This window comes from Solenopsis invicta, chromosome 2, assembly GCF_016802725.1.
Source record: "Solenopsis invicta isolate M01_SB chromosome 2, UNIL_Sinv_3.0, whole genome shotgun sequence".
NCBI lineage: Eukaryota > Metazoa > Arthropoda > Insecta > Hymenoptera > Formicidae > Solenopsis > Solenopsis invicta.
The window spans coordinates 25,525,050-25,539,047 of NC_052665.1; the positions used below are offsets into that span (position 1 = coordinate 25,525,050).

The 13,998-nt window shown below is 35.3% G+C and overlaps 2 protein-coding genes across 2 annotated transcripts; one reads left to right on the top strand and one right to left on the bottom strand.

The window, feature by feature from the left end:
* Positions 1 to 935: 935 nt before the first annotated feature.
* Positions 936 to 2,169, bottom strand: LOC120356984. The gene is made up of 2 exons (XM_039446093.1): positions 1,755 to 2,169; positions 936 to 1,678 (listed from the first exon to the last, which is right to left on the bottom strand). Exons 1-2 carry the CDS (start codon positions 2,136 to 2,138, stop codon positions 1,241 to 1,243), a joined length of 822 nt encoding a protein of 273 aa, XP_039302027.1. The 5' UTR covers positions 2,139 to 2,169; the 3' UTR covers positions 936 to 1,240.
* Positions 2,170 to 2,508: 339 nt separating this feature from the next.
* On the top strand, positions 2,509 to 5,953 carry LOC120357009. The gene is made up of 4 exons (XM_039446195.1): positions 2,509 to 2,584; positions 2,748 to 2,960; positions 3,441 to 3,662; positions 4,406 to 5,953. Exons 1-4 carry the CDS (start codon positions 2,570 to 2,572, stop codon positions 5,951 to 5,953), a joined length of 1,998 nt encoding a protein of 665 aa, XP_039302129.1. The 5' UTR covers positions 2,509 to 2,569.
* The last annotated feature ends 8,045 nt before the right edge of the window (positions 5,954 to 13,998 follow it).

The window sequence follows — 13,998 nt, forward strand, 5'->3', positions numbered from 1 at the left end:
GCGATACTTTTTGAACACACCTCGTATAAAAGATCAGCATTTGTGAGGTTAGGAAACCTGTCACACTGGCAGCATAGGAGGACCAAGAGGAACACTGAGAACGTGTAAGTTTGTGACTTTCCACGCGAGGCGAGCTCATCTCACCTCCTCCCCCTCCCCCCGCCTCGGAACAAGGTTTACAGACGTACTGTTCATCTTGTGTTTTTAACTCTCAACTTCAAAAGAACAAAAATGTTAAATTAAAGCAGGCAACAGATGTCTGCTTTACAGTCAATTAATTTTTATTTTTATTTACATGATACAGAGGACTTTCCACGTAGAGCGAGGTCCACCCCCATTTCGCCTTTTCCACCCCCAGCTTACCCTCCGTCACAGATGTCTGCTTTGCAGCCAAATTAATTGTTATTTTAATTTACATGATACAGAGGACTTTCCACGTAGAGCGAGGTCCACCCCCATCCCACCTTTTCCACTCCCCACCCCTCCGCAAGCAGACATCTGTGACGGAGGGTAAGCTGGGGGTGGAAAAGGCGGAATGGGGGTGGACCTCGCTCTACGTGGAAAGTCCTCTGTATCATGTAAATAAAAATAAAAATTAATTGACTGTAAAGCAGACATCTGTTGCCTGCTTTAATTTAACATTTTTGTTCTTTTGAAGTTGAGAATTAAAAACACAAGATGCCTGCTTTAAAAACACAAAAAAATTATATAATTTTTAAAAATTAATATTTATTTTACTTTATATAATACAGGAATCTATAAAAAACAGCTTACATATTAACTTCTTAATTGTACATAATTTAATAAATAGTGATATAACGTGTCCACGGTGCAATAATACAGTGACAATTAATAGAGAAAAGCTCTTATTTCATTGCCATAAAGTGTATTATGAGAAAAATAAACATAAAAAAAAGTAAAAAAACAATGTGATTTTAAAGCAAGTGCAAAAATTAATACATAGTTCAGCAATTCTAAATTGAGTTTGAAGACCGTATGCAAATTAGCTAAGCTTAAGATTCAGAATTATTTTCTAAATTATCTTCATTGCAGATCTTTGGTGGATATAATTCTGCAATCGCACGGAAGAAAGCGGCTAAACGGTCTTCATATTTATGAACGCGTTTGAAGAGAAATTCAGCTAAATATCCCTCTAAATGTGCAGAGCGTGTTCCAAATCGTGGGATATTAGCTCTGACTTCTCTCCAAACGCGTTCAATATGCTGAGTGTGGGCTCCTGTTAATAAAATAATATTTTTATATATTTATATGTTTTGTGATATAGGAAATATGGTCTACATATGAATTTGTTAATTACATATTTAATATGTCTATATTTACCAGTATCTGGATCGACAAAGTTCATCGAATGATTAACAGTCAGATGTTGGAAGCCTTCACTGTTTAAACAGTTGTAGGACTTCCAACAATCTGACATTATTGTCGTTCCAGGTAAGATCCACTCTTTAATAAATTGAAGAAGAGTTTCTTGCGTGCGATCTGGTACAGGTACAAGAAATTTTCCTGTATCTCTTTCATATCCACCAAAGATCCATTTTCCCTCTATAATTCGGCCACAGTTATTTTTTCTCTTGCCAATCTTAGCTTCGTCTATTTCTACTATTATGTTGGGTCCTCCAAGTTTTGTTGAATTTCTTACAGCCCAATTGATGCAAACCTATCATTTTTAACATTACATTTTGCATAAATATATTATATACAATATATTAATAAATATATATCATTAAACTTACTTCTCGACAAAAAGAAATCCAATCTACTATAGAATGTTCAGAAATTTGCAGTTCTGTACATAAAAATTCATGTCGTGGAGGCCTCAACATAATATAATACGCAGTTAATCTGCATACCGTTTCCAAGCTCAATTTGGAATTGCTGAACCATGTATTAATCTTTGCACTTGCTTTAAAATCACATTGTTTTTTTACTTTTTTTTTATGTTTATTTTTCTCATAATACACTTTATGGCAATGAAATAAGAGCTTTTCTCTATTAATTGTCACTGTATTATTGCACCGTGGACACGTTATATCACTATTTATTAAATTATGTACAATTAAAAAGTCGATAAGCTCTTTATCATTGTGCGTTATTGCCAAAAAGTCGTGCAACCACATGGTGATAAGATGGCAAAATAGTATAATAAAGATTATAAGATTATAGGACGGAAAAAGAGGGAAATCATTTTAAATTATGTTTTATTTTGCACTTACCAATCAGACAGCTGTCACGTGACTTACTATTCTCTCTTACACGTTCTCAATCTCCCTCTATGTCGTCAGCAGTCGTCAGTGTGAAAGATTTCCTAACCTCACAAATGCTGATCTTTTACACTTCATAACTTTTTACCCGTTTGAGAGCGACGATTTTTTCTTCGATATTCTTATTGTGCGTATCAAAATACACAAAATTGCACAATTTGAGCAAAATCGGTGAGGAAGACCGTCTCCTTCAGTATTACCGAAGAGGGTCTTATAAACGATATTTGCAAGACGACAATGTACCAGTACCTGAGTCAACAATCCGTTCCCGTATACAACGAGAACAAATGCCATTACAACAGGTCAGTTTATACCATATATATACTTATGATTCTGTTCACTACATTGAATATTTCATTGTATTCTAAAAATATTACACAAAAAGGTCCTCCTCCTAATAAATATTTATAAATAAGAATATCCTTTAATTTCTTACTCGTAATAATAGTGTACTTCTTTATTTAGGAGCAAGAAACGGATATCAACGATATTTCTGTGATATCGGAACAATTATCTGTGAATTCCAATGAGAACGAACATGTCACTGATGCTGAAAATAGTTCGGATAACAGTGACCAGAGTATTAACGGTCCAACAGCATCTGGCAGTCCAAAACATAATGATGATGCAGTCAGTGTAATCATTGAATCAAATTTCGACCTTTTGGATAAGGCCTCCGTATGTTTGACAAATACGAATGATCTTATAAGTATACTATTTTTTATTGTAAATAGTCGCTTTGATATATGTCATTTTATTATTCATATGAAATTCTCTAAATATAGAATTAATTTAAATTTCGATGAATTACTTTAGTTTTTTAATAGTCGAGTAAAATAAAAATGATGAAACTTGAAATGCAATATACGTGTATGAAATCTTATAACAATATGGGTATAAACATTTATTAGAAATAAAAAAATAATATTAAACACTTGTGTGTGTGTGTGTGTGTGTGTGTGTGTGTGTGTGGTGTGAACATACACAATTGTTTATAATTTTATTTTTTTATTATATGTAATGGTATATTAAACATACACATTATGCACACACACACACACACATATAATAAGAACACTCTTCTATTGATTCAATACGCCAATAATATTTTTTTATTTATTCATGTGTTTAAATGCATATATTGTATTTTTTATATAGGATACAATTATGGATGACATCTCTGTAGTTAATAAAGCTGACTCTGATACTGCATCAATATCAGATAGTTCAAATAGTTCAGTTGGAAGCAAAAGACAAAACTCGTTTGATGTTACATCTAATAATGACACATCAGATTTAGAAGATGTATTTCAAGACAATGAAGAATTCTTGGAACCTGCAGGGAATGCAAATTTTATTCCACCAGAGGGCAATGATAAGGTACTTCAATCAATTCGACTAAATTAACATTTTCTTATGTAAGCTTTGCAGTCAAAGAGAAACCATTCTATCACATATTTGTAGCATATATTTTGCATTGAAAGATGTTAAGATATATATTAGGTTGAAATAGTTCGTGTCTTCTTTTATATGAGAATTTTTTCTAACAAAAATTGCATATTGGCTATATGATGTTGATGCATATTGGCCATATGAATATATATTTTGTATGTTTGTTCTCTATTAAAATAGATTATTTAATTTTTATTTTATCTGAATGGTAAAAAGTTTTCAGAATGAAAATTATAAATTATGACATTGAAAAAAAAGAAACATTTATGACGCCTTTTTTCCAATAAAATGTTCTCAGTAGATAGAACAAATATTTTGAGTGACCTCTGCAGTTTTAGATTCTCAATTAAACTCATAAAGAAGAAAATGTCGCAAATGTTCCTTTTTTCAAATTTGGCACTTTATAATTTCGATTCTAAAAAATTTTTACCATTAGATAAAATAAATCAAAAGATTATTTTGATAAAGTAAAGTAAAGCATATTGTATATAGTCTCTCAATATGCAATTCTTGTTAGGAAAAATTCTCTAAGAAGAAAAACTAAATTGCATCAAACCAACATTCACATTTTTTCCAATCCATAACATATTTATTACATATCACATACACTGTAGATATTTATATCTGAGAATAATTTTTTGAATATTTAATAATTCCTAATTTATTTACAGGAACGCGTTCCATTATATGAACAATCGAATATATCCAAGATGGAAAGCGAACTTCTCATATTAAATTTTGCGATACGGCACAGTTTGACCGATGTTGCTCTTGAAGATCTCATTACTTTGATAAATTGTCATCTACCATACTCAGTATATCACACTAAGTACATATTTATGAAGAAGTATGATACTCCAGCATCAATTCGAAAATGCTACTATTGTCCAGAGTGTTATATAATATTAAAAATCTTTGCTGCAGATGATAGAACAAAAGAAAATCTTTTTTGTCCAGAGTGCGAATGTAGATACAACAAATTTACATTGAAAAAAAGCGCAAATTATTTTTTATATTTGTCTTTAGAACAGCAGTTGCGTGATTTTGTGAATAGCAATAAATATGCTATGCTTCAAAGAGAAAACGATAATTATTCTGATATAATTTGTGGAAAGTTTTATAGATCTCTGAAAGATGCTGGAGTAATTCAATTACATGATATTACGCTACAGATCAGTACTGACGGTGTTCAAGTGTTTAATTCATCATCTGTAACTATGTGGCCTATACAGGTAATGGCGAATGAATTGCCGTATAGAGAAAGGAGAAAAAATATGATGTTATGCGGTTTATGGTATAACAAAGAAAAACCTGATATGAATTTGTTTTTATCTTTAATTGTTGAGGAATTGACTTACATGCATGAAGTAGGTATTACACGTAACGTGGAAGGAGAAGAAGAAATTCGTATCAGAGTACATACAATCGCGTCTCCTGTAGATTCTGTCGCGCGACCTTTGTTACAAAACATAAAACAATATAACGGAAGCTTTGGCTGCAGTTTTTGCTTGCATAAAGGTATACACGTTGAAGTCGGTAGAGGAATGACAAGAATATATCCCGGTTGCGTAAAGGAACCGCGCACATTGCGCCAACATGAAGTAGATTGTGAAACTGCTGTACAAACTGGAACTATACCTCACGGTGTGAAAGGGCCATCAGTTCTAATGCTGTTACCGATCTTTGACATAACATTTTCGTTTACACCTGATTATCTGCATACTGTTCTATTGGGAGTGTGTAAAACTTTTACGGATGCTTGGTTTAATTCGTCAAATCACTTAAAAGACTGGTATATTGGAAACAAAGCAAATCTTATTCACGAAAAACTCCTGCAAATAAAACCACCCTGTGAGATTACTCGTACACCTAGATCTATCAGTGAAAGAAATCTATGGAAGGCATCAGAATGGAAGCACTTCTTGCTCTACTATTCCCTTACTTGTTTACAAAATGTATTGCCCTTACAATATGTGAAACACTGGTTTCTTTTTATTTTTAGTATGCATATATTTCTACAAGAAAAAATCAGTGACGTAGATTTTCCAACGGCTGAAAGTGCATTGAAAATGTTTGTTCTTAAAATAGAAGACTTATATGGTTTAGAATATTATAAGTATAATGTACATTTATTGTTACATATCCCAGAATTTGTTAAACAATCGGGGCTTTGTGGGCTGTATCTACTTTTCCTTATGAACACTATAATGGAGTATTAAGACAAATGTTCCGGAATTCACAAGCTGTTCCGGAACAGATATGTAAATTGTATATGAGTTCAAAGCGCGTGGAAGATTCATGTTTAGAAGTATTTTCGAGACCCAATTGTTTCAAAAATGCAAAAATTTTATATGATAAAATGAGTGGAATGTATCATACAAAAAATTATCTGGAATATGAACTTCATTTAAAAATATTTGGAAAGCCGGTTCAAAGGGCATTAACGTTAACGGAACAGACTTGTATAGAAGCTCTTTTGCATGAAAATATTCTAAATGAGACTAACTGCTATAAGCGTTTCATTTTTCGAAATGTATTGTGGCATTCCGAGAACTATGGAAAACTTCAAAAGCGACAAAACAGTACAGCATTATTGCGGAATGGTATATTCATAATAATATCCGGAATTTTTGGTATCCATACTGTGCGAAACAATTATATACGATATATCATTATTGGAAAGATTCTTAATTGTATTGATACGGAAACAATTTGTAAAACAAATAATCCAACACTTTCATCAAATCGTCTTTTTCATATTACTCGTTTGACTGATTCTGTCACCGCTGTCTTTCCTGACATGTTATGTACCAAATGTGTAATGATTCCATACAATAATGTCGATAAATATTGCATTGTTCGTCTCGTAAATAATATTGAACGTGATTAATATGTCAATATTGTATAACATTTATTTAGTAAATAAATTGATGATATTACTTTTACATAAACTTTCTTCAACAAGCTTTTAACTTTAATATAATTTTGTATTACGACGCATTGATTAAAATATACAATTTATAGTATATTAAACATATATTACTAGTAAGAAATAAAACTTCTACTCTTTTCTGTTAATACGATGTTATTTTATTACTTTCATTCTCCTACGATCTGTACGCGCAGGAACCTAATAAATAATTCTTTTGTCGTGCCACACGAGAGAAAATGAGATATTAGTAACCAAGCTGTACATATGGCATATAATAAAAATTATTTTCAAAAAAACTCAGTAAATTTTGAAAAAAACATGTAAAATTTTTCAGATATTTTCCGAAATAATTGAATAAGGATTCTGTAAATAATTCAATATTTGTAGATATAAAACTTTCTGGGAATTTCAATTTTGATTTGACTTTTTCTAAAAAATGTTTCAATTTGTATAAATAAATTTAAAAAGTCTAAGAAAATTTTAAACTTTTCATAAAAATTGTGAAAAATATTATAAAAAATTCTAAGAAATATCGCCATGAAGATACTGAAAAACATACATTATTAAATGCTACAAGAAGTATTCAACTGTATACACTGTACAAAATGTGGACTATTAGTGTAATATTGCACATTACTGCAAACTATTTGTTTGCACTATTCAATTATTAGTATGAGAATAGTGTAAACTATTAAATGTCTGCACTAGTGGTAATTTCAGTAGTTCTTACTATTACATTTTAAAAGTTCACACTGGTTAATAGTTTGTAATTGTGTAGTGGAAACTATTTATTACTAGTGTTACAGTACTCATTGCAGTAGTGTTGAATGTTTATAACTATTGCCGTTAAATAGTTACTATTAGAATTCTACTAGTTACTATTGGCATTCTAATAGTTTTTTTCCGTACGGGATTGTACCCACATGTCAAATTTTTTTAAAATATAATACATCATTGCCATCATTGGCAGCAGTAGAGCGTCTCTTCTGTTGCGGACAGCAGATATTTGTACCTCGTAGAAACCGATTATCGGACAAATTATTTGAAAAACTATTATTTTTAAGAAATAATGATTTATAATTTCCTTTTCATTTATTAATTATTTTAACCAATATATGTTCAATGTTCAATCAATAAATAGAAGTTTTTATAAAAATTTTTCTGTATCCTATGTCCTTCCTTAACAGTTAAATTATCTTAAAATTATCTAGATAAAACAATGTATAAATTTATCTTTTATCTAAATAAATTAAATTTAAATCATTTTTATCTTATCTAAGATAATATTAAATGTAATTTATTTTATTTTTATTTAGATAATTTTAAGTTATCTAAGCGCAACACTGTTCGTAACGTAGTCAACGTAAGGTTAAGGTTAGCCATAGGCGCTGTAATCAGTATTAACGAATCGCCCTGGTGTTCGGTATTACGAATACCTTCTCCTTACGAAAAAGAACTATTGCTGGCCGTGTGATTATTACATGCGGCTATGTGATTATTACTGATGGCTCTGTAATTATCAAGGCAAATATTATTGCTTCTACAATAATTAGCAATGGAATACAGACGGATATTACTCACCTATTGGGTATCACTAGAAAGACTACTGCATATATAATAACTACTGGGATTTGGTTAGGTGGTGTGCGGATGTTGACATGGATATAGAGTGAGACTGAGAATGAGTGTTGTAATATATTAGAAAGAATTAAGAAAGTAAAGAGATATGAACTAGAGAAATAGGAAGTTAGAGAAGACGGGTAATTGGAGGCAAAATTAGGAGAAAAGGATTTGTGATGATACCCTGATAGCCATCTGTCTGTGTTGTTGCTGTAATGTTGCCGAAAACAAAGGGCATTAGTTTTCAGCTTTAGAACAAGGTGTATGCCTCATTTGCCTTTGGTTTGACATCATATGAATTCAGCACGTTTTGCTGCGTATATGCTGCGTATTTGCTGTCACCGGTTAATCGCTATACATAAAGAGCAACATGAGAGCAAGTTGACAACAACATGTGCTGAGTCATAAATTTCAGTAAAAATTCAACAACATGTCAAAAACGGTTAAATATATGTTTTGTACTCTTTTTTTCGAATATATAAAAAATAAATAAGTTAATTCTTTTTTCTGCTGAATTGTCATCACCCTGCCAAAAATGTGCGATAAAACCGATTAAAAAAAAAGTAATCCGAATCGATCGAGATTTCTGCACCAAAAATACGGTATTAAGACTGTAACGCTGGTACTTTTCCGGTGTCGGTTACGGGATTTTAGGTTCAGGACGGGATGCTCGGATGTGCTCGCCGGATGTCCGGGTTCGTGTCGAAATGAGAACGCCGTATTTTGATAGTAAAAATGAAAGAGGTTAAATATATTTAGCGATACTTGGGTACAAATGAAATTATACAGTTCCGATATCGTTATCGGATGATACTGAGCTCCTTGTACAACATTACGGCCCTTAATTGCGCGGTCGTCGGCCCGCGGGAAATCAAGAGAACGATCACGTGATATTCGAATAGCGTCGCGGCACTTAACTGCGCGGTCGTCGGCCCGCGTGAATTTAAGAGAACAGTCGCAACGTATTTGCGCGGTACTTAATATCTAAACGGAAGGACTTGAACAATTCGGAAACGGACGGACGGTGACTAGGCGCTTTGCGCGCGGCAGTAGCAAACGGGGTTGCTCGGTTTTAAACATATATCTATATACATCGTTCGCGGCGGAACGTGCGATGTCGGAACGGATTCGCGGTTATCGCAGTGTAACGGCTCGGATGAGTCGTGTGATCTACGGACGGCTTCGGTCTACGCTTTAGGCGTACGGGATCCGTTTGTTAGAGTGGCCGCGCGGCGGTCCACTCTAATGCCGTGCTCGAGGCCTGATTGGCCCGTGCGGTTGACCGGTTACGGTCTCGGTACTCGACGCCCTCGCGCTGTGCGCGGGCTGTCGACGGGGGCGGCCGGTTCGGCCTCATCTCGCGGGGGTAGCCCGGGAGGTACGGTGGCGGACACTGGAACGGTGTCGGCGCGGACGGTCCCCGAGAATTCCCGGGGACATTCGGAACGGTCTGGTCGGAGTGGCCGGACGACGAGAATGCCCGTCGTCCGGCTGTACGGAAGCGGAATTGCCGTGCGGGGAGAATACCCGCCGTACGGCGCAACGGATTCGGATCGGATGTAGCCGGACGTACGGGAATGCCCGTCGTCCGGCCGGACGGTCTGGATTGGCCGCGTGACGAGGATGCCCGTCACACGGCTGATCGGATTGGATGGCCTGCGCGACGAGAATGCCCGTCGCGTGGCTGAGCGGATCGGATTGGCCGAGCATACCCGGCCTCGGGGACGACGGTTTTACCCGTCGCGGGAAGGCTGGAACGAGAATGCCCGTTCCCGAGGAGGTGCTCGAGAATCCCCGAGCTAGGAGGCGCCGAGTATGCCCAGCGCTGGAGAAGATCCGATGAGATCGGATGTTCGGACGGATCTGTTTCACGTTGCCCACTGCCGGCTTATATATCGTTCCGCGCGGCTGAACGGACCAATCAGCGCGCGCGGACGGGCCGGCTAGAGTGGGAACGCTTTCGGAACGCGGCGTGTAGCGCGTCGGTCGCGCGCGGTAGCATGCGGTGGTCTTACGTAAGCCGATTGCGCGCGCGTGGGTCTTACGTAAGATACACGTGCTCGGCTGCGGTGCGTTCGACGGTTGGTCGGTCCGGAGTGGCGGCACGGTGGAGGGGCGTATTGTTACAAGACCGATTGAAAATAAGATCGGAATCCAGATAGATTTATTAAAACAGAATACATTAATGTAAACGTAATAAATGTTTAGTTTACAAAAAAGTATTTCTTGTATTTTTTTTGTTAAAAAGAATTAAATTTAAATTAAACATTTAATTTATGTACAAGATTAAATAACAATACAAATTGTTATTTACATATAAAAATATAAAATTTTATGTGGACCAATGTTTCACACACACATTACGTTTGAAAAAAATGAGAGCGAGTATTCGTCTCGAGCTTACAACAAGCAAGTCCTAAAAGCGGGACTCGCATCCCGACGGGATGTGCGCTATCGGAACCCTCCCGTCCGCGGCGGTGGCACCTAGATATAACGCCTGTGGCCGCACTCAACTCACGAGAAAATCTCCCGCGGCGTGGCCGCCTAGCGGTGACGCCAGCACTCACTTGTTAAATCCATTTCAATCCGATCTGATAGCCAAGTAAATAATTAATTTACTCCTGTTTATTTATTACATTACACACGCTCGCGCAAACACACAATCACATACGCACACGCGCGCACACACACCCACACAAATCATTTTCGACATTTTATTTGGCTACAAGACAATAATCAATATATTAAATGTTTTTAACAAATACACGACAAAAGCACAGCATCATTATCTTTTTTTTATTATCGTCACGTTGCTCTTATGTTGTTGAAAATGATTGATAAAGCAAAATGTTTTCCACGAATAGAAGTCATTTTGTTGGCAACAGAATAAGCAACAATTGCTCTCTGTTTGCTTTAAATCTGCTGACAAAGAATGTCTCAAATCTGCTCTCATGTTGTTGAATATATAGGATGCGTTACGTTTTCAGCAAATACACAGCAACTAGTCGAAAATTTATGCTCAGTTGCCTGATTTTGCAAAACATGCATGGCTATCAGGGTATTGGAAGATATAGGAGGAAGGAATAGAAATAGGTTAGGGCGGACAATGAGGCGGGAGAATCCAAGAGGACCGTTAATAAGGTAGGAAGGTAACGGAATTGTTAGCTTTTAATTAAAATTAGTAGATTTGTATTCAATTCACCAAATTTATTGGAACAATTTTGACAGCGTTTTATAAAGCATGTTAACACAACAAAAGTCAATTACGTAGTGAGGATTATAAAAGTTTAACAACAGAAATACGCATGCAAAAGAAAAAATTCGTTACTTAGCAATTAAATCTCTTAGCAACCAAATACATTAAGCTTACATCTTTTAATTACTCTACGTTCTTAGTAATTCTTCCTACTTCACATGCAATCTATACTAATAACTACTTTCAATCTAGATTTCAAATATGCAAATATTCTACATTCCCCCACTTTGAAATCAAGATTGCAAGGATTACTTTTTATTTTTAATTAACTATACAATCCCATGCCTTCATTACAGAAATTAATTTTACTACGCGTTACAGCCTTCGTAAGTGCATCCGCTAACATAGATTCAGAAGGTACATATTTCAAATCTACTAATTTTAATTAAAAGCTAACATTGGTTATGGGCCCAGTAAGCGCCAGAAAATAAATTAGTGGATAACAGCGTGAAAAATAAGAAGTTTGTGTCAGTGCCAATCTGGATATTGGATATTCGTAAGAAGAGATTGAAAGAGATTAAGAGATCGAGATGGCAGAATCACACGATGTTTCCATCGTCAAGCTAAAGGGAAGAGAAAACTATTCGACGTGGAAGATAGCAATAGAGAATTTACTTCACTTAGATAGTCGGTGGAAAGCGGTTCTAGGAACGGAGACCAATGAAGATAAGATTATAAAAGCGAAAGCAAAGATAATTCTCAGTGTGGAAGAGTCAATTTATGTGCATATTTCGAAAGCATATACTGCGCAAGAAGCATGGAAAAATCTCCAAACAGCATTCGAGGATACTGAATTGACGAGAAAAGTGGGTTTCTTATGGAAAATAATTACAACGAAGTTAGAGACTTCTGGTTCAATGGACAAATATGTGTCGGAAATTATGTCAACGACTCAACAACTAACGTCAATCGGATTTCAAATTAATGAAGAATGGCTTGGGACTGTCTTATTGGCCGGATTACCAGAAAGATACCAGCCTATGATAATGGCATTGGAGAGCTCCGGTATTCAAATAAGTGGAGATTTAATAAAGACCAAACTTCTACAAGAAACAATTTGTCAGAAGTCAATAAATACAGACGGAGAATCAGCGTATTACACAAAACGTCATTTTCATAAAGCTAAACAGCGATTTAAACCAAAAAAATTTACATGTTGGTCCTCCGGTAAAACCAGACATGTAGCTAACAACTGTATGGAGAAGAAGAAGGAAGAAAAGAATGAAAAGAAGCCAGATGTTCGAGAGAAGAAGAAAGGAGAGATGAACTCCAATGTGGCGTTCCTGGCAACACTGGCAACAGCGACAGCTTTTCTTTCCGACCGAGGTTTAACAAGAAGAGGATCGTGGATCGTAGATTCAGCAGCATCAGTTCACATGTCACCCACGGAGGAGTTGTTCGAATCAATGACATCTCTAATGCCGAGGTAGTAGTAGCAGATGACGTTTGAGTGTCAAGGAAAAAGGTACGATAAATATAGCGGTAGATGTAAATGGGCGAACCAACATTATATCGGTAAGTGACATCCTTTTTGTTTTTAGAGTAAACCTACTATCTGTTAGAAAAATCACAGAAAAGAATTTTATTGTAAAATTTAATAAAGATATGTGCGAAATAGTAGATAGATATAATAATGTAGTTGCGATTGCAAAAGCTAAAAATATTTATGAACTAGTACAACCGAAAGAATTAGTAGAATTAAAAGAATTTGCATATAAAAGTAGATTAGTTAATTCGAATAAGTGGCATAAAAGATTAGGACACTTAAATAGATTTAGTATGAAAATATTAAGAGATAAACATGCGCGCGGACTAGAATTTGAAGAACCGAGCGAACAAGAGTGTGAAGTTTGTGTTAGAGGAAAGCAAACTCGACAATCTTTTGCGACTAATAATCCAAGAGAATTTAAAGCGTCGAAACTGTTGCAAATTGTACACACAGATATTTGTGGCTCAATGGAGACTAACTCAATAGGTGGGGCTAAATATTTCATTATTTTTATAGATGATTATTCAAGATATTTGAGTATTTATTTCTTAAATAATAAATCTGAAGCGTTAGATGCTTTTAAAATATATAAGAAATATGTAGAAAAGGAGACAGGCGAACAAATATTATGTCAGATAACGGACGGGAGTTCATAAATCAAGATTTCGTGTCTTTTCTACAAGAAGAAGGAATACAACATCAATTAACAATACCTTATGCTCCACAACAGAACGGTCTAGCGGAAAGGAGTAATAGGTCTGTTGTTGAAAAAGGACGTTGTATGCTGATAGACGCGAATCTTCCAAAGGAATTTTGGGCCAAAGCATCTTCAACGGCAGTCTATTTATTAAATAGATCACCATCAAGAATTTTAAATAATCGGACCCCTTATGAATTATGGACGGGACAAAAACCGAATTTAGCACATCTGAGAACTTTTGGATGCAAGGCCCATACCAAAAGAAAT